The sequence below is a fragment of the Dermochelys coriacea genome, chromosome 11 (genome assembly GCF_009764565.3).
Source record: "Dermochelys coriacea isolate rDerCor1 chromosome 11, rDerCor1.pri.v4, whole genome shotgun sequence".
Classification (NCBI taxonomy): Eukaryota; Metazoa; Chordata; order Testudines; family Dermochelyidae; genus Dermochelys; species Dermochelys coriacea.
In genome coordinates, this window is record NC_050078.2 from 72,511,797 (window position 1) to 72,535,575 (window position 23,779).

The 23,779-nt window shown below is 42.4% G+C and overlaps 1 protein-coding gene across 11 annotated transcripts in view; it reads right to left on the reverse strand.

Annotated features, from left to right (window-relative positions):
- AGAP1 (ArfGAP with GTPase domain, ankyrin repeat and PH domain 1) overlaps positions 1–23,779 on the reverse strand; it is a 694,641-nt gene that overhangs the window by 409,077 nt on the left and 261,785 nt on the right. For all 11 annotated transcript variants that reach the window (XM_043505743.1, XM_043505746.1, XM_043505744.1 and 8 more), the window contains one exon: positions 2,815–2,900. In XM_043505743.1, coding sequence (XP_043361678.1) covers positions 2,815–2,900 — 86 coding nt within the window. The remainder of the gene's footprint in view (positions 1–2,814; positions 2,901–23,779) is intronic.

Genomic DNA, 23,779 nt, shown 5'->3' on the forward strand with positions numbered 1-23,779 from the left:
AAAAATGCAAAGCAAAAAACAGTAATTGTCCTTTACTACACCTTTATCATGGATTTTCATACTTTTGTTTAGTCTACAATATAAACCTTCATTTTTCAGGACGCAAGTCAAACTCCAAATCGAGGGGTTAGAAAAGAAAGTTCTCTGTAGGCAATTTAACCAGTAATTGCCAGCTTCAGGATTTTTCACCTTCATCTGAAGCTTCTTGTATTAGACAACTGATCGGATCTGGAACACCAATTCCCAAACTCCAAGTTCCCTTTTCTGCGAGAGGACTGGAATGGTGACATCACAATAAGCTGAAACATGAGCAGTAGTTGCCACTTAAGAAAGAAGAGAATGTCTAGGCGCTTCTAAGATTCACTTCAACTGTGGCAATGGCTCCCAACCTATTTACCATTCTGGGCTCCATATGCACCCCACAATGTGTGATGTGGGCTGCATCCAACACTACCCGTATGGCTCTGCGGATGTCACACGGGCTGCAGCTCGCCTGTGGGCCAGAGGTTGAGAACCACTGAACTGAGGACTGGGAAAGCTGCCGCACAGATTTCTGCCTATTATGATGTCACATCCCTTTTATTCCTCCATTAAAAATAATATTCCTAACAAAAACAAAATAGAAAAACCCTTTAAAACCCAAAACTTTATCAGGCAATCACTGTGAATCATAAAGGAAAAGAGAAGGTTACAAACAATATTTTCCTTAAGATGTTCCACTTTCATCGTAGAAATTATCAATATTAATTTTTCCAGAAATAGTATTTCGGTTTATTTTGTGAATTAGATATATGAGAAAATCACAAAAATTTAGACCTTCTCCGTAACAATATTACATGACCAAATTATAATTAAAATAATTTAAGAAGAGAGATTACTTCTGTAGACATACATTTTGTTCCTACAAAATACTGACTGGCAAACAGGAAGAAAATGTACATTCTGATATGTATTATGACTTTTATGAAATGCTTTGTTGGACACAAATTATGATAATTTCAATTTAATATTTGGTATTTATCTGCCAAAGAATAGTTTTGTAGCAGCACTAGATACAATGAAAACACTGCTTTGGGTGCCATGTCCTAAATTCTGCATCTATAACCAGTGTGTGTGTAGTTGTATTAAGTGAACATACTACAAGAAAACAGTTTTTTGGTAGATTATAATACACACGCTATATATACATATACATACATATATATACATACATACATATACATACATATTATATATATAGTGTGTATTATTATCAACTTTTATATACACATATAGGCTGTTGTAAACACATTTCTCAGCCAAGTTATTCACACTGAGTGTTAAGTAGTTTGGCGCTCTCTCTTACCTCAACACAGGTAGGTTTACCTCACAAGATCCAAGTTGAATTAAGTAAGCCTGTCTTTTGTTTGTAATTTCCTTAAGGGCTTCTCCTTCATTCCTCTGCCTAGCCTCTTCTCTTCTCCTTTGTCTAAACTTCTTCCACAGTGCTTTAATCCTCCCATGGCTAATGGGCAACAGTGGGGCATTGAAACAGAAGCTGCTGATGCTGCTTGCAACACTACATTCAGCTCTTTGGCAGCAGAGCAGCTTAGCAGCTCCTGCTGCTTATTCTTTGAAGCTGCTCCATCATGAACAGCTGAGGGCAGTGAGGCCAGTAGATTCTATTTAGCAACCCTGCTAATAACCAGGTAAGGGGAGGCAGAGGGTGATCTGTCCTCGTAGCCCCAGACACACAGACTGTAGCCAGAGTTTCACTATATGTACTAATGCCCATATGAGCATATGCTGATAAAAAATTTTAATGGTTTCAACTTGTATCATCCCAGAGTATGGGAACCAGAGAAAAATGACCACCTGTCTCCTCTTCAGAGTTATCAAAATCCTGTGTGCAATAAAACAGCCTTCTACAGGACAAAATAAGTTAAATAAACGTTCAGTAACCAAATAGGAAATGCATAAGATTACAATGGCACTCTATTGAGGCCTGGAGAGCTAGAGACAGCCTCACAACACTACAAGGAAGAAGCAGTAGAGATGAGGTAGAATGAGGGAAAAGGACAAAGATTTAAATGCAAACCGTTCTAACACATTTCAGTGTGAGTACATCTGCTATGATAATATTATGAAAGGACTTAATCACATACTTCAATCAATTCCTTTAATATGAACGTTTAATAAAAATGTAATGTAGTGTAGTTACCTGGTCAGTGAATCAGCTTTGTAGCCCTGAATTGTGCATGGTAAGTCCACATGTTCTATGTTCCTCCAGTTTATCAGAGTGAAATTTACAACTTAAACCATTTTGTAAGTACCAAAGAACCAATTTTCACCTGAGGATGTTTAGTATTGCCTCAGAGACCGTCACTATTGATTAATTATATGTAATTTTAAAATACAAAGATGTCTTTACACATTCAAGTGTATGGAAATTCTCCCCCAAAAAGGTAGATTTAAATGACCTCTCCATTTTCATCAGGCTGTTGGAAAAGGTGGGGCAATGAGTCAGCTTTGCTTTCAGGTTAGGTGACCTGAGCAGACTGCGATATAACTTGTTCACATCAGGAGTAAAATATTCTGCTGCCTTCATAGGAAGGCAATCAGTGCATTCTGTTTTGCGTTACATGACCAAGTTTTAATCCATCACATTTATATTCTTAAATACATGTAAAAACTTCCTATGAAAACATCAAGTTCTCAACCTACTGACTTAATTCTTTGCATTTTTTTAATACCAAGTGAGAGATAATATTAAAGTTGTTATTCATTTTCATGATCTATAGTCTAGCCTAATAAAACTCTAAATGCAATACTCACCTGTGCCTCTGGAGGGCCCCCTTCATCTCTAATCAGCAGCAGATAGCTTTGTCCATCAACTACTATCTCCTTCTTGAATCTCCCACCTGTTACACAAAGTAACTCATTACATAAAAGAAAAAGTAAAACACAAACAAAGGCTTCACTTGTGGAAAATAACATTTCTTTAAGATTCCCGCATAAGCATAATGTATTATGTATTAATTACAAATGTAGCTCAAATTTATAAAGTTTCATGGATGCAAGACTTATTTAGGAAAGCTAACTGAATTACGTATTTTTAAGGAGTTATAAGTCTGATTGAGAAGCATATTTCAAGGGCTCTATTACACATACTGCTTAAGAAAATAAGAGATCGTTAAAAATTTTGATAGCTAGTATATGAAGTAAGTCATTTTGTCCACAATCCAGATGTGGTTTAAAATAGTAATTTTGGGAAATGCAAGTGTCAACAAAATGGTATTAATCTGAAGTTATATACAATACTGAATTTTCACATTACCTCATATGACAACTAAAATAATTAAGTTACATATACCCTTTATTTTTCCTCAAGAGAAGCCCAGTTCTTAAAAGTCAACATTTAACATTATGAAAATGGTATTCTCTACTCACAAGTCACAATTAGGGAAAGGGTGCTGAAACACTACACATGTTAGACAGAAGAACTACAATGATGGCACTTCTGTGAGATGTATTAAACTATGAAAGAAGTGCTGTACCATTTACCAACAGAATGAATTAGAGACTTATTTTGGGTTAGAGATAAAATGGTAGAAGCTACAAAACGTTCTCTGAAGCAAGAACTATTTCTGGGCTTCAAATACATATTTTGAAAGGAAACAGAGTATTTAGTGCTTGTGAAGACCAGGGAACTGGCACTTCAGAAACTGACCTCTTCAACAGTCGCAGATTAAATGAGGCATACAGCTGCACTGTAAATTTCCTCACCACTGCCCTGGTCAATGACTTCAAGTCTGACCTGCAGGTGGGATAGGGATTACCCCTTCCCTTGGTTGAGAGGTATTTCAGGCACCATGCTGTTTCTCATGACAGACTCCAGATAATACCAGATTACATTTAGGTTTCTGAGCCTGACTGATCCTCAACCAAAATTAGCAAACCTGGTCCATTTAAGGCCTTAGGATGGATTTTATACTCTGCTCCTAGAAGTGAAAGCATTTTTATCTTACTGACTAAGCCACACAAGCCTTCAGCCTCTATGAATAATGCCTTCCAATTAACCCACATCTGAGTTCAACAAGCAAAGATATAATAGTATAATGTTATTGGTATAAGATGTGTCTAGTTTTTCCTCTTATATTAAAACTTAGGCTACTTCCAATTAGAACTCTTCCTCATCTTGTTTTTAACCTAACTTCTCAACTCTACTTTTTCTTCATAAACTTGTCATAGGAGTAAAACTGAAAAATACTTTAGAAAAAATATTTCATATGAAAGAGACCTACTGAAATAAGTGTTCTTATAGAAGAGCATTCCCCTCAAGTCTTTTGTGCATCGTTCTTCAAACAACAAAGAGAAAGGCCAGCATGCAGAAGCCAGCAATAATCCTTTGAAACTTTAACAGAACTCTGAATGGAATTCAGGGAAATGATACAAAATTAAACACTGAGTATTTCAGACTCACCTTTTTCCCCTTCTTGATTGCTACAGCTCTATATCAATAGATAATTGCTTGATTTGCTGAGATTACTGAACAGCTCAGCAAGGTGCAATTGATTCAGTATTTAAGATAGCTACAAATCATTGAGTAAAAGTGGCTAGAACCTTACTTTTTCTTTATACTTCATTACATATAGCTCAGTAAAGGCGTGGGAAATACCAATTTGTCTGGTCATCACACTATACAAAACTGGGATCTACTGTAGCTCAGAACAGCTTTTGGTTAGCTGGATTGAGCCTTTGGCTCTGAAAATTAAGTCCCAGACAAAAATCCTTTCAAGCCCATCATTAATAGAATTCTAAAATCAAAATTAAATGGATCAAAGGAAGCAGACCATCTTAGATCACCAAGTCTAAATTTCCATTAATCTCATTATTTTCCTTTGAAAAAAATATAATAAAGACCTTATCAGTTTAGTAAAGAATTAATAGAATTCAATATTGTAAATGCTCAATATATACTCCTCTGGGGGCATGCAAATTTTTAAGTTCTAAACAACTGAATGACAAGGTCATGTAGTTTGATGTAAAGTGAAGATTCTGAACAATTGTTGCAGCAGCCCTCAGTTTTCGGCCTTCCCACCTTTTAACAGTAAATATTTGAATTCTGAACAGGCTAACTGTAAAACAGTTAATGTATACCCATTTTAAGAAAGAGCATCCATCTAACTCATGATCCATAATTTATTCACTTGGGGGGGGGGGAAGTCTTGGGCTATGTAGTCCTCAATGCATTTTCACATACTCTCCATAGGTTAAATACAGACAAGAGGAACATAGGCGTAAGTAAAGAATTACAACCCAGTAAGTGTGTACAGTAAGTAGGTAGTAAGGAGAACGTGGCTGCAACCACTTAAAGAGAGATTTCACTTATCTGTAAAAGCAGCAGAGTCCTGAGGCACCTTATAGACTAACAAACGTACTGGAGCATGAGCTTTCGTGGGAAAGTGGGTATTCATGCTCCAATACGTCTGTTAGTCTTAGGTGCCACAGGACTCTTTGCTTTTACAGATCCAGACTAACACGGCTACCCCTCTGAAACTTCACTTATCTGGATTGCCACTTCTCCCTATCATCTCAAGTGGCAGCTGCAGTTTACTAGCATTAAACTGGGAGAACCTATCCTTAAAGGTGTCTGATACATCGAAGATTCATTTTGGGGGAAGCAGAAGAAAGAAATCAACATCTGACAAGGCGATGAACATGGGTAGCCAAAATTACTGACCCTCCGAGCCACATACAACAATCTTCAGAAGTTTGAGAGCCAGGGCGCACCTGCCAGGCTCCACAGTCTGGCAGGCATCTCCCACAGGGCTGAAGCCCCAAGACATCCCTCCCCGCTGGGTGGAAGCGAGAGGCGACGTGTGGTGGGAGCACGTGGGGTCACGTGCTCCCCACCCCAGATTTTTGCCAGGGTTTGCTGGCCCCATTCAGTCACATGGTGCCGCCAGGCCTCCTCCCTGTGCAGCAGCTGCTGAAGCCAATAAGAGGCAACAGCGAACACCTGGGAGCTACAAGTAATGCCACTTCTTTTGCAGCTGCCTCTCCCTGCAGAGCTAAAGCAGCAGCCACTCCCTGCAGCTGCCTCTCCAGGCAGAGCTAACACCTGGGAGCTGAAGGGAGGGGCCACTGAGGATAAAAGGGAGGGTGTGCTTGGGGGCAAGAGTCAAGCTGTGTGTGTGGGGGAGGCGACGAACCTTTAAATTATGACCCCCCCCCCCATTCTCAGCAGGCACAAGCAGTCTCCAGCAGAAGCCCGGGCCCCATCACAGGGAAGAAGCCCTGAGCTCCCCCGCCCCCACCCTGAGTCTGGTAGATGGAGAATGGAGTGGGGCTCCACAAGCCGCACTAATTGTAAAAGAGCCACATGCGGCTCATGAGCCAGTTTGGCAACCCCTAGAGTACGTATAATGTTATCCACAAGTTCTCATTTATTTAAGAGGTTGCGTTTTTTTTTTCTTCCAAAACAACATATGCCATAAACCAAAAGTTGCTTGCAGCGTTCTTGTAGTGTAGCTGTGTTGGTCCCAGGATACGTGAGAGACAAGTTGGGTGAGGCTATATATTTTATTGGGCCCACTTCTGTTGGTGAAAGAAACAAGCTTTCAAGCTACATAGAGAATTCTTTGGGACCTGGAGAATCTTCACTTTACACAAAACTATATTACATTACCATTCAATTACCTCCAGGATCTGCAGAGCTCCATGTAGCTCAAAAGCTTCTCTTTCACCAACAGAAGTGGATCCATAAGAGATATTACTTCATCCACCTCGTCTCAAAAACCAAAAGGGCAGTTATTACAATTGTTTCTATTACTGCATTCCTACCTTACTTATGTAAAATTTGCATCAATTTAATTAAGTAAATCAGCTAGAATAAACTCCAATACAATGAGTCTGGTACCCTGCCTTTAAAGTTGAGTACATTGATTCCTTGGGAGTTATTTTAATCTTTTATTAGTTACACTTACATGCTAGTGTAACCATTTCCTATACTCCTGGAAAGTACTGCGATAACAAATCTTCAAATCAAAAGATCATATACAGAAAAGTTATTGAAGTAATTCTTAGATTTTTCCTATTGGAAAATTATTTCCAATTTTCATGCCATTCTAAGGCCTATGTAGTAACTCATGATACTATGCCATCATGTGCCAGCAATGCCCCTCTGCCATGTACATTGGCCAAACTGGACAGTCTCTACGTAAAAGAATGAATGGACACAAATCAGACGTCAAGAATTATAACATTCAAAAACCAGTTGGAGAACACTTCAATCTCTCTGGTCACTCGATTACAGACCTAAGAGCATCCTTCAACAAAAAAGCTTCAAAAACAGACTCCAACGAGAGACTGCTGAATTGGAATTAATTTGCAAACTGGATACAATTAACTTAGGTTTGAATAGAGACTGGGAATGGATGAGTCATTACACAAAGTAAAACTATTTCCCCATGGTATTTCTCCCCCCCACCCCACCCCCCACTGTTCCTCTGATATTCTTGTTAAATGCTGGAATTAGCCTACCTTGCTTGTCACCATGAAAGGTTTTCCTCCTTTCCCCCCCTGCTGCTGTTGATGGCTTATCTTAAGTGATCACTCTCCTTACAGTGTGTATGATAACCCCATTGTTTCATGTTCTCTGTGTGTGTATATAAAAATCTCTACTCTGTTTTTTCCACCAAATGCATCCGATGAAGTGAGCTGTAGCTCACGAAAGCTTATGCTCTAATAAATTTGTTAGTCTCTAAGGTGCCACAAGTACTCTTTTCTTTTTATGACAACCTGGATTTACATGTGGAAAGATATAAGAAGGACTTACTTTCCTTCTAACCCTACCTTTCTGAAGTTATCTTGCCTGATTTTCACTCTGGGGGGATCCTAGTTCTCAGTGAGAGACAGGAAAAACTCCCAGAGCATTTTAAGGTTTTCTGATCTGCAGAGCTTAGGAGAACATACTATATACCTTCTACTAGTGCTCGCGATCCCCCATAATTATTTGGAATCCTGGACCTGTGGATCCTCCCCTTAGGTTGTAGGGAGGTCCTTTAGCAGTTGGCCTGTGTCATAAATATAAAGGAAAGGGTAAACAACTTTAAAATACCTCCTGGCCAGAGGAAAAATCCTTTCACCTGTAAAGGGTTAAGAAGCTAGGATAACCTCGCTGGCACCTGACCACAATGACCAATGAGGAAACAAGATACTTTCAAAGCTGGGGGGGGGGGGAGAAACAATGGGTCTGGGTCTGTCTGTGTGATGCTTTTGCCAGGGACAGAACAGGAATGGAGTCTTAGAACTTAGTAAGTAATCTAGCTAGATATGCGTTAGATTCGGTTTGCTTAAATGGCTGAGAAAATAAGCTGTGCTGAATGGAATGGATATTCCTGTCTTTGTGTCTTTTTGTAACTTAAGGTTTTGCCTAGAGGGATTCTCTATGTTTTCAATCTAATTACCCTGTAAGGTATTTACCATCCTGATTTTACAGAGGTGATTCTTTTTACTTTTTCTTCTATTAAAATTATTCTTTTAAGAAACCGAATGCTTTTTTATTGTTCTTAAGATCCAAGGGTTTGGGTCTGTGGTCACCTATGCAAATTGGTGAGGATTTTTATCAAACCTTCCCCAGGAAGGGGGGTGCAAGGTTTTGGTGAGGATTTGGGGGGAAAAGATGTTTCCAAACAGGCTCTTTCCTAATAAAATAAAAGCGGTTAGACATTTGGTTGTGGCAGCAAAGGTCCAAGGGCAAAAGGTAAAATAGTTTGTACCTTGGGGAAGTTATAACTTAAGCTGGTAAAAGTAAGTTTAGGAGGTTTTCATGCAGGTCCCCACATCTGTATCCTAGAGGTCAGAGTGGGGAAGGAACCTTGACATGGTGGCAGAGCGGTGGAATCAACTTGAAATCATTTTGAGATTTTTTGAACCAGAAGCAAATACTTTTTTTCCCCTTTGGGCTGCTGGAAAGCAGGTTAAACTGAAAACAGTTAGAGGTTTTTTTTTCCTCTGTTTTGGGGCTAGAGCAGAGACAAAGGGAATTGTCTTTTGTGAGATGGAGTTTTCTCTACCTAAAGGCAGGGTAGTTAACCTCCTGCAGGGAAATTCCCAAGTCTTCACAGACCCAAAGTGGTTTTTTTTTTAAACCTAAGAGCAGCTAGAGGGGTTTTTTGCCTATTTGCCTGGAGACAAAGGTGTTAGGGTTTTTTGGTTTGTTTTTTTTGGTTTTTTTTTTTTAGGATTTCTCTGTAAGCTGACAATCACTATCAGAGAATATCGGTATCATATTACAGCACAAAAAATTTTACAACCCAAGGTTTTTTTTTTGTTTTGTTTTCTTTCTAACTCTCGGGTGTAAAGTTAGTTAAAAACAGAGAGGTTTGGATGACAGATTCCATGGTTCAACAAAAGCTGGAATTAGCCAGATTTGAGGCTGAGAAAAAACAAAAAAAACATGAAAGAAAGGTAGAACTCAGACGGATGGAGATGGAGGAGAAGGAAAAAGAGAGGAAGCATGCACTGGAGATGGAGAAGGCAAAGGCTCAGCAGAATATACCAACAAACCCTAGCAATCCTTCTCCAGGAACTTTCCCATCCCAGAAAGTTCCACACCTACTAGGCAGGCGATGATACCGAGGCCTTCTTAGAAAACTTCAAAAGGGCCTGCCTTGGATACAGCATCTCTACAAACCAATACATGGTAGAGCTGAGGCCGCAGCTCAGTGGACCCTTAGCTGAGGTGGCGGCTGAAATGCCTAAGGAACGCATGAACCAGTATGAACTGTTTAAAACCAAGGCGAGAGTCAGAATGGGGCTAACACCCAAGCATTCCCATCGGCGGTTCAGCGCCCTAAGGTGGAAACCAGACGTGTCATTTACCCAACATGCCTACCACATTGTGAAACATTGGGATGCCTGGATATCAGGAGCAAGTGTTAAATCTCCAGAAGATTTGCCCTTCCTAATGCAAATGGAGCAGTTCTTAGAGGGTGTTCCTGAGGAAATAGAAAGATACATCCTAGATGGGAAGCCCAAAACTGTAATCGAGGCACGGGAGATTGGAACCAAATGGGTGGAGGTGGCAGAAAAGAAAAAAACTTGTCGCAATTGGAACAGATAACAGAAGGGACAACCTCAGACCACACCCTACTATCGAGGACCGCCCAAGGCCCTAACTACCACCCAAGGAACCCTCCAGATACCTTATCGTCCCGCCACACCATTCTCCAGCAACCCACCTCGCCCCAGTGACCAGTCAGCTGGACGATGTTTTAAATGCAATGAGATGGGGCATGTAAAGGCCAATTGCCCCAAGAAACCCAACAGATTACAGTTAAAATCCAGGAAGACTGGCATCCTCAGAGACACTTGGTAGTTCCAACTAAGTAAGAAGAAGTGGGGCCGCTAAACACTGAGTACGGAGTGGAGGTTAAGGATAATCTAGGCATGGCCCAATATCTAAACAAATACTTTGCCTCAGTCTTTAACAAGGCTAAAGAAGATCTTGGGGATAATGGTAGCATGACAAATGGGAATGAGAATATGGAGGTAGATATTACCATATCTGAGGTAGAAGCGAAACTGAAACAGCTTAATGGGACTAAATCGGGGGGCCCAGACAATCTTCATCCAAGAATATTAAAGGAATTGGCACCTGAAATTGCAAGCCCATTAGCAAGAATTTTTAATGAATCTGTAAACTCAGGAGTTGTACCAAATGATTGGAGAATTGCTAATATAGTTCCTATTTTTAAGAAAGGAAAAAAAGCGATCTGGGTAACTACAGGCCAGTTAGTTTGACATCTGTAGTATGCAAGGTCCTGGAAAAAATTTTGAAGGAGAAATTAGTTAAGGACATTGAAGTCAATGGTAAATGGGACAAAATACGACATGGTTTTACAAAAGGTAGATCATGCCAAACCAACCTGATCTCCTTTTTTGAAAAGGTAACAGATTTTTTAGATAAAGGAAATGCAGTGGATCTAATTTACCTAGATTTCAGTAAGGCATTTGATACCGTGCCACATGTGGAATTATTAGTTAAATTGGAGAAGATGGGGATCAATATGAACATCAAAAGGTGGATAAGGAATTGGTTAAAGGGGAGACTATAACGGGTCCTACTGAAAGGTGAACTGTCAGGTTGAAGGGGGGTTACCAGTGGAGTTCCTCAGGGATCGGTTTTGGGACCAATCTTATTTAATCTTTTTATTACTGACCTTGGCACAAAAAGTGGGAGTGCGCTAATAAAGTTTGCAGATGATACAAAGCTGGGAGGTATTGCCAATTCGGAGAAGGATCGGGATATTATACAGGAGGATCTGGATGACCTTGTAAACTGGAGTAATAGTAATAGGATGAAATTTAATAGTGAGAAGTGTAAGGTTATGCATTTAGGGATTAATAACAAGAATTTTAGTTATAAGTTGGGGACGCATCAATTAGAAGTAACGGAAGAGGAGAAGGACCTTGGAGTATTGGTTGATCATAGGATGATTATGAGCTGCCAATGTGATATGGCTGTGAAAAAAGCTAATGTGGTTTTGGGATGCATCAGGAAAGGTATTTCCAGTAGGGATAAGGAGATTTTAGTACCATTATACAAGGCACTAGTGAGACCTCACCTGAAATACTGTGTGCAGTTCTGGTCTCCCATGTTTAAAAAGGATGAATTCAAACTGGAGCAGGTACAGAGAAGGGCTACTAGGATGATCTGAGGAATGGAAAACTTGTCTTATGAAAGGAGACTTAAGGAGCTTGGCTTGTTTAGCCTAATTAAGAGAAGGTTGAGGGGAGATATGACTGCTCTCTATAAATATATCAGAGGGATAAATACAGGAGAGGGAGAGGAATTATTTAAGCTCAGCACCAATGTGGACACAAGAACAAATGGGTATAAACTGGCCACCAGGAAGTTTAGACTTGAAATTAGAAGAAGGTTTCTAACCATCAGAGGAGTGAAGTTTTCGAATAGCCTTCCAAGGGAAACAGTGGGGGCAAAAGATCTATCTGGTTTTAAGATTCTACTCGATAAGTTTCTGGAGGAGATGGTATGATGGGATAATGTGTTTTTGTTAAGTAATTGATCTTTAAATATTCAGGGTAAATACGCCTAATCCCCTGAGATGGGTTATTAGATGGATGGGATCTGAGTTACCCAGGAAAGAATTTTCTGTACTATCTGGCTGGTGAATCTTGCCCATATGCTCAGGGTTTAGCTGATCGCCATATTTGGGGTCGGGAAGGAATTTTCCTCCAGGGCAGATTGGAGAGGCCCTGGAGGTTTTTCGCCTTCCTCTGTAGCATGGGACATGGGTGACTTGAGGGAGGCTTCTCTACTCCTTGAAGTCTTTAAACCATGATTTGAGGACTTCAATAGCTCAGACATAGGTGAGGTTTTTCGTAGGAGTGGGTGGGTGAGATTCTGTGGCCTGCGCTGTGCAGGAGGTCGGACTAGATGATCAGAATGGTCCCTTCTGACCTTAGTATCTATGAACCTAAGTACCGGGTCAAGCTCTTGAGCTTAGCCCATGATCATCCTAGTGGCCATGCTGGGGTAAACAGGACCAAAGACTGGTTGGGGAGGTGATTCCACTGGGAGGGAATGGGCAAGGATGTTTCTACCTATGTCCGGTCTTGTGAGGTATGCCAGAAAGTGGGAAAACCCCAAGACCAGGTAAAGCCCCGCTCCAGCCACTCCCCATCATTGAAGTTCCATTTCAGCGAGTAGCTGTGGATATTCTGGGTCCTTTTCCAAAAAAGACACCCAGAGGAAACCAGTACATACTGACTTTCATGGATTTTCCCAACTGATGGCCGGAAGCAGTAGCTCTAAGCAACACCAGGGCTAAAAGTGTGTGCCAGGCACTAGCAGACATTTTTGCCAGGGTAGGTTGGCCCTCTGACATCCTCACAGATGCAGGAACTAATTTCCTGGCAAGAACTATGGAAAGCCTTTGGGAAGCTCATGGGATAAATCACTTGGTTGCCACTCCTTACCACCATCAAACAAATGGCATGGTGGAGAAATTTAATGGAACTTTGGGGGCCATGATACGTACATTCGTAAATGAACACTCCAATGATTGGGACCTAGTGTTGCAGCAGTTGCTCTTTGCCTACAGAGCTGTACCACATCCCAGTTTAGGGTTTTCACCATTTGAACTTGTATATGCCTGGAAGATTAAGGGGCCGTTACAGTTGGTGAAGCAGCAATGGGAGGGATTTACACCTTCTCCAGAAACTAACATTCTGGACTTTGTAACCAACCTACAAAACACCCTCTGAACCTCTCTAGCCCTTGCTAAAGAAAACCTACGGGATGCTCAAAAAGAGGAAAAAGCCTGGTATGATAAACATGCCAGAGAGCGTTCCTTCAAAGTAGGAGACCAGGTTATGGTCTTAAAGGCGTTTCAGGCCCATAAAATGGAAGTGTCGTGGGAAGGGCCATTCATGGTCCAGGAGCGCCTCGGAGCTGTTAATTACCTCATAGCATTCCCCACCTCCAACCGAAAGCCTAAGGTATACCATATTAATTCTCTAAAGCCCTTTTATTCCAGAGAATTAAAGGTTTGTCAGTTTACAGCCCAGGGAGGAGATGACGCTGAATGGCCTGAAAGTGTCTACTATGAAGGGAAAAGTGCTGGTGGCGTGGAAGAAGTGAACCTCTCCATGACCCTCGATCGTATGCAGCAACAGGAGATCCAGGAGCTGTGCACTAGCTATGCGCCGATGTTCTCAGCCATCCCAGGGCTGACTGAACGGGCATACCACTCCATTGACACAGGTAATGCTTACCCAATTAAAGTCCAACCTTACTGGGTGTCTCCTCAAGCTAAAACTGCTATAGGACGAGAGATCCAGGATATGTTACAGATAGGTGTAATCCGCTCCTCTGGCAGTGCATGGGCATCTCCAGTGATTCTAGTTCCCAAACCAGATGGGGAGATACGTTTTTGTGTGGACTACCATAAGCTAAATGCTGTAACTCGCCCAGACAACTATCCAATGCTACGCACAGATGAACTATTAGAGAAACTGGGACGGGCCTAGTTCATCTCTAACTTGGACTTAACCAAGGGGTACTGGGCAGGTACCGCTAGATCAATCCGCCAAGGCAAGGTCAGCCTTCACCACACCTCAGGCTGTATGAATTTAATGTACTCCCTTTTGGGCTGCGGAATGCACCCGCCACCTTCCAAAGATTTGTAGATGGTCTCCCAGCATGATTAGGAGAATATGCAGTGGCCTACCTTGACGATGTGGCCATATTTTCGGATTCCTGGGCAGAACACCTGGGATATCTACAAAAAGTCTTTGAGCGCATAAGGGAGGCAGGACTAACTGTTAAGGCTAAGAAGTGTCAAATAGGCCTAAACAGAGTGACTTACCTTGGACACCTGGTGGGTCAAGGAACTATCAACCCCCTACAGGCCAAAGTGGATGCTGTCCAAAAGTGGCCTGTCCCGAAGTCAAAGAAACAGGTTCAATCCTTCTTAGGCTTGGCCAGTTATTACAGACAATTTGTACCGCAATACAGCCAAATCGCCGCCCCACTGACAAACCTAACCAAAAAGAAACAGCCAAATGTCGTTCAGTGGAACGAACAGTGTCAGAAGGCCTTTAACCAACTTAAAGCGACACTCATGTCTGACCCTCTACTAAGGGCCCCAGACATTGACAAACTGTTCCTAGTAACCACAGATGCGTCCGAGCGTGGTGTGGGAGCAGTTTTAATGCAGGAAGGACTGGGTCAAGAATTCCACCCTGTAGTGTTTCTCAGCAAAAAAACTGTCAGAGGGAAAGCAACTGGTCAGTCAGTGAAAAAGAATGTTACACCATTGTCTACGCTCTGGAAAAGCTACGCCCATATGTTTGGGGACAGCATTTCCACCCGCAAACCGACCATGCTGCGCTACGGTGGCTTCATACCACTACGAGAAGTAACAGAAAACTTATTCGGTGGAGTTTAGCTCTCTAAGATTTTGATTTCGACATCCAACACATCTCAGGAGCTTCTAACAAAGCGGCTGATGCACTCTCCTGTGAAAGTTTCCCAGAATCAACTGGTTAAAATTGTCCTTGAGATGTGGAAAATATTGTTAGTCTTTATATACTTGGTGGTATATTTAGAGGTGCATGTGTCTTATTAACTCTGCTTTTTCCTAGAGATCCAGGAGGAAATCCCAGCCAGCGTTTCACCCTATCTGTGATTTGGGGGGCGTGTCATAAATATAAAGGGAAGGGTAAACAACTTTAAAATCCCTCCTGGCCAGAGGAAAAATCCTTTCACCTGTAAAGGGTTAAGAAGCTAGGATAACCTCGCTGGCACCTGACCAAAATGACCAATGAGGAAACAAGATACTTTCAAAGCTGGAGGGAGGGAGAAACAAAGGGTCTGGGTCTGTCTGTGTGATGCTTTTGCCGGGGACAGAACAGGAATGGAGTCTTAGAACTTAGTAAGTAATCTAGCTAGATATGCGTTAGATTCGGTTTGTTTAAATGGCTGAGAAAATAAGCTGTGCTGAATGGAATGGATATTCCTGTCTTTGTGTCTTTTTGTAACTTAAGGTTTTGCCTAGAGGGATTCTCTATGTTTTCAATCTAATTACCCTGTAAGGTATTTACCATCCTGATTTTACAGAGGTGATTCTTTTTACTTTTTCTTCTATTAAAATTATTCTTTTAAGAAACCGAATGCTTTTTTATTGTTCTTAAGATACAAGGGTTTGGGTCTGTGGTCACCTATGCAAATTGGTGAGGATTTTTATCAAACCCTCCCCAGGAAGGGGGGTGCAAGGTTTTGGTGAGGATTTGGGGGGAAAAGATGTTTCCAAACAGGCTCTTTCCTAATAAAATAAACCCGGTTAGACATTTGGTTGTGGCAGCGAAGGTCCAAGGGCAAAAGGTAAAATAGTTTGCACCTTGGGGAAGTTTTAACCTAAGCTGGTAAAAGTAAGTTTAGGAGGTTTTCATGCAGATCCCCACATCTGTACCCTAGAGTTCAGAGAGGTGAAGGAACCTTGACAGCCTGCTTCCGCCCACCCACTTCCTGGATCCCAACAGGACTAGTGCTCACGAATGCACTAGCATAGCCATCTAGTGTACTGGAACTTTCCAGACAGTTTCTGATTGGGAAACAAGAGATTCCCTCAAAAATGAAGCCAACTACAAAATAAATGTGACTGAAAAGTGAGAAACTCTAACCCTAAAAGGGTAAAAAAGGAAAACAGCCTACAAAAACTGACACACCTCAAATGAATGTTCATTCCATAACAGTTATCGGTGCAGGATTCTAATTTCATGATATAAGTAGTTTGAGGAGTTATTATTAACACTGAGGAATGTTTAACAACAGAACAACAGAAAATATACTGATATTGGTCTCATTCAAATACTCATTTTTGGTGGGCTTTAAGTTATAAATGACAGATAGGATTCCTCCCAAGATACGCCACCTACACAACTTAAAACCCTGAAGGATGCAGCCAGGAAAAAAAATCCTGAAGTCTGGCCAGCCCTAAGAGATATTCTAAACAGAGCCAGAGAGATAAGTGAATAATATAGTTTGGGCTCCCCTATTTCAGAAACAGGAGGAATTCGTCCCTAAACTCTAAATCTAAGCAATTACTGCTTTGTAAACGCATGGAGCCAGGACTACATGGCTACTCTCTTTCAACCTGTTTTGCAATGTTTATTAGAAAGATGGTCGGGGAAAGCCCTGTTAAACATACTGATGGATTCATGGACAAAATAATCTTTGCTATCAGGCAGACCAATGTAATTAGAAAAAAATAGTACCGATGTAGTGACTTCAAAAGAAGTCACATCAGCTTTACAAGAAGAAAATCTTGTGAGTAGAAAGTCAGAGGATTGTTTGGAGGGATACTTCAGCATACAAAAAGTCTGAGTTCCAGATCAGTTTAAATGAGTGTTATCTTTTAACTTCAGTGTTATGACTGAAAATATTGCACAAGGCAAGGACTAGTATTTCTTCAGTCTCTTCAGAGCAGATTTAGGAAGTACTCACACAAGCCCATGTTTTCAAACCTGCACACCAACTTTTGCGTGCAAACATGTCAGTGTTTGTGCAAATTATGGCTGCATGGACTCAGACTCAACAATTGTATATGTGAAAACTTCATGCATGCATGCACGCACGCACTGAGAGATCTGTGTGCCTACCATAAACCACATATGCATGAAAGTGCTCATGATTAGGGAAAAATTAATATACTATCTCTCACGCTCCCCTCCCCCATGTTGCACACAACTAAAATTCTAGGATAGTTATACAAGGCTAGAGTGTCAGTTAAAGGTGGCCCAGCCATCTGACAAAGGGCCTGCCTTCAATAAATGTAAAACGAAAATAAATCCATGCATCAACCACAGATTTGTCAATCACGGTATAGGCCTGGCATGGATTAGAATATTGGGCTGAAGAGATCAGGGCAGGCTTGTTAACCTAATTTCTATTTTTGTCTTATTTCAAGCACTGTTTTGTTTGAGAAGCACCTGGAGGAACTCTGTATCCCTTGTTGAAATACTTAGTTTAACATGCATATGTTACAGAGTAGCAGCCGTGTTAGTCTGTATCTACAAAAAGAACAGGAGTACTTGTGGCACCTTAGAGACTAACAAATTTATTTGAGCATAAGCTTCTGTGGGCTACAGCCCATTTCATTGGATGCATAGAATAGAACATATAGTAAGAAGATATATATACACATACAGAGAAGGTGGAAGTTGCCATACAGACTGTAAAAGGCTAATTAATTAAGATGAGCTATTATCAGCAGGAGAAAAAAACTTTTGTAGTGATAATCAAGATGGCCCATTTAGACAGTTGCAAGAAGGTGTGAGGATACTTAACATAGGGAAATAGATTCAATATGTGTAATGACCCAGCCAATCCCAGTCTCTATTCAAACCCAAGTTAATGGTATCTAGTTTGCATATTAATTCAAGCTCAGCAGTTTCTTGTTGGAGTCTGTTTCTGAAGCTTTTCCGTTTCAAAATTGTCACCCTTAAGTCTTTTTACTGAGTGGCCAGAGAGGTTGAAGTGATCTCCTACCGGTTTTTGAATGTTATGATTCCTGAGTCAGATTTGTATCTCTACACAAAAGAATAAATGCCTAGTAACAAAGAATGTACGTCACACTTACAAGGTGGGAAACAGCTCTTCTTGAATTCAGTGACACATGAAAGTTCTTAGAGGCACATAGTAGATAATCAATTGAACATGAGCTCCCAGTGCAGTATTGTAGCTAAGAGCAAAAACATGATCCTAGGATGTACAAGCAGGAGAATATCAAATATGAACAGGGAGATAATGCAGTATACAGAGTTTATACTAAGGAGACCATTACTAGAATACTGTATCCAGTTCTGGTATCCACGCTGCAAAAGGAATGTGGGACAAATCGGAAAGGCATGCAGGAAAAAAAAACTACAAAACCGATTCAAGGTTTGGAAAACATGCCTTATAGATTTAGCTTCTTTTGTCTCACTATTTCAATTGTCCAAGAGCAGATTTAGAAATAACTTGATCACAATCTACAAATACCTACAAGGGAAAGATTTCAGACAGTAGACGGTTTTTTATCAAGAAGAAAATGGTTTAACAAGACCGAATGACTGGAAGCACACTAGAAACAAGCAGCAAATTTAACAGGAAAGATAATTAACCACTGGAAAAACTTACCTAAAAATGTGCTGCTTTGTCCATCACTTGCCATTAAAGTCAGCTCTCGATGTCTTTGTAAAAGATATGCTATCACTCGTAAGTTATGAGCTTGATGTAAAAGATATCATGAAGGTTCTTTGGCCTGTGTTATAGAGGTGGTCAGACTAGATGATCATAATGCTCCCATCTGGCTTTAAAATCTATTTATCTGTTTACATCCTCTCATGAGGCAGCATCCTCTGTCGTTGCAGAATGTCATCATTGCTCTCAGGGAACGTGTTTTGATTCCAAAGGATGAGTGAGGCTCATTCCTCTCATATAGACCCCACTCAGCTAAATGGAGACTGAAGTTTTCATACCCTTCGCATGTAGGTGATACAAGATTAAGAAAAAGCTAACTCTTCAGAAGGGACTTGCGCACATTCTGTAGATTTAGAGCACCTGCACATATCTAACTTAAACCCTAACCTCTCTGATGGATGTGATGGCCTCAGATAGAGTGACTGCTGCACTGTTCCCTGGGTCCTATGGAACAAGATGTTGACCTTGGAGAAAAATGTCACACTGTTTCCATTCAGAAAAGGTAGGCCTCAAAACCAATCTTGAGGGCCCATGGGTAGTATACTAAACACCAAGTCTCCTCACTGTGGCAATAGCTGTAAGAACAGCCACTTAAATAAACAAGCTGTTGAGGGACAGATTGCTCAATAGCGAGGTTGGGTGTTTTATGCACAGATAATTACCACAATTGAGTCCTGTGAACCTGCAGAAACATTTAATGTCCTAGTGGAAACAAGTTTGCCTTCCTCCATGGACTCCAGTAGGACAAACAATGCTGTTGTTTGGCATTTTAACATTGGACTCATCCTCTAAAGGATAGCCCATCTTTAATTCTCAGATACTATTCACCTCTCGCGTTGCTGGAGACAACCCATGTTCTTTGCAACAGCACCTTAACCTTGTCCAAACTTTGAGTCATTGATGTCAGTTAAGTTCTTTTCTTGGAGGAGAATCTGGAGTCTTGTAGGCAAACAGATCAGTAGCTAAATTGTTCAGGATTTTTTTGCAAAGGAAAAGAAACTGAGCTGGAGATTCCATTCAGCTACAGCTATTACCAGCTAAACCAATATATGCTGAGATCAAATCTCCCTTTTATGTGGTGTGCATGTAACTATTGTGGGTTTTTGTCTTGCTCAAACTCTAAAACTAATCTCCTGTTGCAGGTTAGGAGATCCATTTCTTTTCTACTTGTTTGGATCTGGCATAGCTGGCATGTTATCTATCATAGCTAGGCTTGGAAGGATTAGATTTTTATCGGTAAATGTTGATTTCACCCTACACACACACACACACAAACCAATGGAAAAAAATATTTCCATTGACAATCATCAAAAATGTACAGATAGGCAAAACCAAATCCTGCTTGAGAATGTATTAGAGTTTGATTGAAGGCTATTTACTTTGTATATTTTGACATATCTTGACAATTTGTGTTTTAACAGTTATGAAGCAGCAACTTTTTGAATCTCAACATCTCATTAAATAATTGTCTGACCCCCCTCATTGCCCAACACCCCCCAGTCATTTCACACAACTAAGAAAATTTAAAATTGACAAAAAAAATTAAAAAGTTTTAAAATGAATGTTGACACTATCCGCCTAAATTATACAAAAAGTTAAAAAAAACAGTTACCTACCTTTCGTAACTGTTATTTGAGATGTGTTGCTCATGTCCATTTGAATTAGGTGTGCGCGCACTGTGTGCACAGCAGCCGGAAGGTTTTTCCCTAAAATTAACTGTCAGGTTGGTCCAGACAACTCCTGGAGTCGCACCTTCATGGAGCTGTATATAACATGTCGCCAGCAGTTCAAAGGGTGGCCCTATTAGCCTGGATAGCACCAAGTTAAGGTCCCAGACCAGGATCAGCTGTCGTACATGAGGGTATAGTCTGTTGAGACCTTTTAGGAAACGACTCACTAAAGGGTTGGCAAAGACCGACCGGCCCTCTATGCCTGGATGGAAGGCAGAGATGGTGGCCAGGTGGACCTTTATTGACAACAAGGAAAGACCTTTCTGCTTGAGGTGGAGGAGATAGTCGAATATCATGGGTATCGATGAACATGTTGGAGACTGGAGATATTGGGAAGACCAGATTGTGAATCTTTTCCATTTGGCTAGGTAGGTAGCCCTAATGGAGGGTTTCCTACTGCCCAGGACTTCCCGGACCGGACCCAAATAGGCAAGCTCCATTGGATTCAGCCATGGAGCTTCCACACCATGAGGTGAAGCGATTCGAGGTACAGGTGCTGGAGACGGCTATGATCCTGAGTTATCAGGTCCAGGAAGAGCAGTAAGTTCCATGGACACTTCCAGGAAAGATGTACAACAGTGCTGGCAAAGCCAGGCTGGAACTATAAATATCACTGAGGCCTCATCCCTTCGAACCTTGATGAGCACCTTGTGAACAAGAGGTATGGAAGGGAATGCACACAAGAGGTGTCCCTTCCAGGGAAGGGGAAACGTATCCATGATGGAGCCCGGGCTGCGATTCAGGAAGGAGCAGAACTGCAGGCACTTTCTCTTGTGTTGCAAACAAGTCTACCTGGGAAAACCCCCACTGTTGGAAGATGGTATTTGCATCATCAGGGTGTAGGGACCACTCATGGCCACGAAAAGATCTGCTGAGATGGTCCGCCAACTCATTCTGTACTCCAGGGAGGTACGATGCCTGCAGATTTATTGAGAGAGCTATGCAAAAGTCCCACAATCTGAGGGCTTCCTGGCACAGGTGAGAGGAGCGTGCACCCCCATATAAAACACGCTGTTGTATTGTCCATCATAACCGATACACAATTGCCTTCCAGATGAACTTGGAATGTCTGACATGCCAGAAGAACTGCTCTCAGCTCTCTGACATTGATGTGAAGTGAGAGCTCCACTTGAGACCAGAGGCCTTGAGGTCTCCCGGCTGCGCACCCCACTCCAATGCTGACATGTCCGTCACCAACAAGAGGGATGACTGCAGTCTGGCTAAGGGAACATCTGCCCACACCTCCTGTGGGTTGAGCCACCATAGGACAGAGTCGAGGACCAGATGAGGAAGAGTGAAGTTTTTGTCTAGACCATCCCGAATCGGCTGATATACCGAAGCCAGCCACGCCTGAAGAGGTCGGCGTCTCAATCTGGCGTCCTGTACCACACAGGTACAAGCGGCCACGTGTTCCAGAAGCTTTAGACAATTCCTTGCGGTGGTAGTAGGGAACTGCCCGAGACTTTGTATGATGTCACACAGGCACTGGAAAGGACCATGAGGTATGCCCTCGCCTGTGTAGAGTCCAATACTGCCCCTATAAACTCTATCCGCTGAATGGGAGATAGGATTGACTTCTGTATATTCAGTAGAAGGCCTAGATCATCGAAAGTAGCCCTTATGAAGCTCACTTGCACCTTGGAGAAACACCTGCACCTGACGCTTGCGTAGGAACGCGGCTTTGACTCTGTTTACCAAGTGCACAGTAGTGCACTTGGTAAACACTCGAGGAACTGCTGAGAGGCTGAACAGAAGGATGTGAACTGATGACGACTGTGAATCTGAGGTAGCTTCTGCGGGACGGCATTATTGAAATATGAAAGTAAGTGTCCTTCAAATCGAGGGCAGCATACCAGTCTCCCAGTTCCAAGAAAGGGATAATGGAGGCCAAAGAGACCATGTGGAACTTCAGTTTCTTCATGAACTTGTTGAGATTTCACAGGTCTTGGATGGGCCTGAGGCCACCTTTGGCTTTCGGTATTAGGAAATACCATGATAGAACCCCTTGCCCTTCAGTTCCTGAGGAACCTCTTCCACTGCCCCCAGCATTAGGAGCAAGTGCACCTCTTGCGCAAGGAGTTGCTCATAAGAAGGGTCCCTAAAAAGGGACGGGTATGGGAGCCCTGAAACCTGTAAGCAAGGAGCTTCTTCTCATGGCTATCCCTGAGGCCATGGTGTGGGTGGCCGCATCCACCACATCAAGGGCTGGCTGCCGCAAAGTTTGAGCAATGAGCTTGCCCTCCTCTACTAAGGAGGAAAACTCTACCCTGGAGTCCTCTGGCAATGGCTCTGTAAATTTTGCCATTGCTCCACAGGCATTGTAATACGGCCTCATGGTTAGATAGTCTGAGCTGGAGCTCTCCTGTGGAATAGAGTTTTCTCCCCAAAAAGTCCAGCTTTTTAGCCTCCCAGTTTTTGGGGGAGGGGCCCTGGTAGCCTTGGCACTCCTGCTCATTTGCTGCAGCTACCACTAGGGAGCCCAGCAGGGGATGAGTATACAGGTACCGAACCCCTTATAGGGAACAAAGTACTTTCGTTCATTCCTCTTTGCCATTAATAGTTTTGGTAAGTGGCAGAGCAATATGGGAGGGACTAGAGAGGGCAAGACACCATGGGGTCTGATGTCTCAATGATCTCCTCTGCCTGGATCCCCAGGTTCTGCACCTCCATCCTCAGCAGTTGTTGGAGCACCCTGCTCTCCTCCAGGACAGGGGCAGTCGACGTTCCCGCCACCGCCTCATCAGGCAAGGATGAGGACAAGGCCCTAGCTGGGAGCAGGTCCTGTTCCTTTACGCGCGGTGCTAAGGGGATCTCTCGGCACCCCGGTCTTCCGGGGCAGTTTGTGCCTGCGCGGGGAACACTTGGTCCTGCTGATACGCCAGAGGCACCAAAGCCAAACTGGAATAGGACCTCTGACTCTGGCCCTGGTGGAACACCCACAGCGCCCAGAATGGTCATTAGGCAGAAGCCTGCCACTGATTAGGCCACGGTCTCAGATGAGGCTGCCGCCCATGCTTACCAGACCTGGAACTCCTGCATCTCCTCTACCGGTAGGGGACTCTGTTTTGGAGGACAACAGAGGAGCAGTGCCCATTGGTGCCGGAGATTGATGCCGGGAACTTGGGGACCAGTGCAGCTCCCCTACGTGAGGGCTGGTGACTGGTGGAGCATCATCACTGGCTTGCCCCTGGACAGCACCGAGGGTCTCACGGGTGCCACTGAGACCAATGTAGGGGACCTATCCCGCCTTGGAGGGGAAGGGAGGGCAGTGCCATGGGGGCGATGAGGTCCTTGG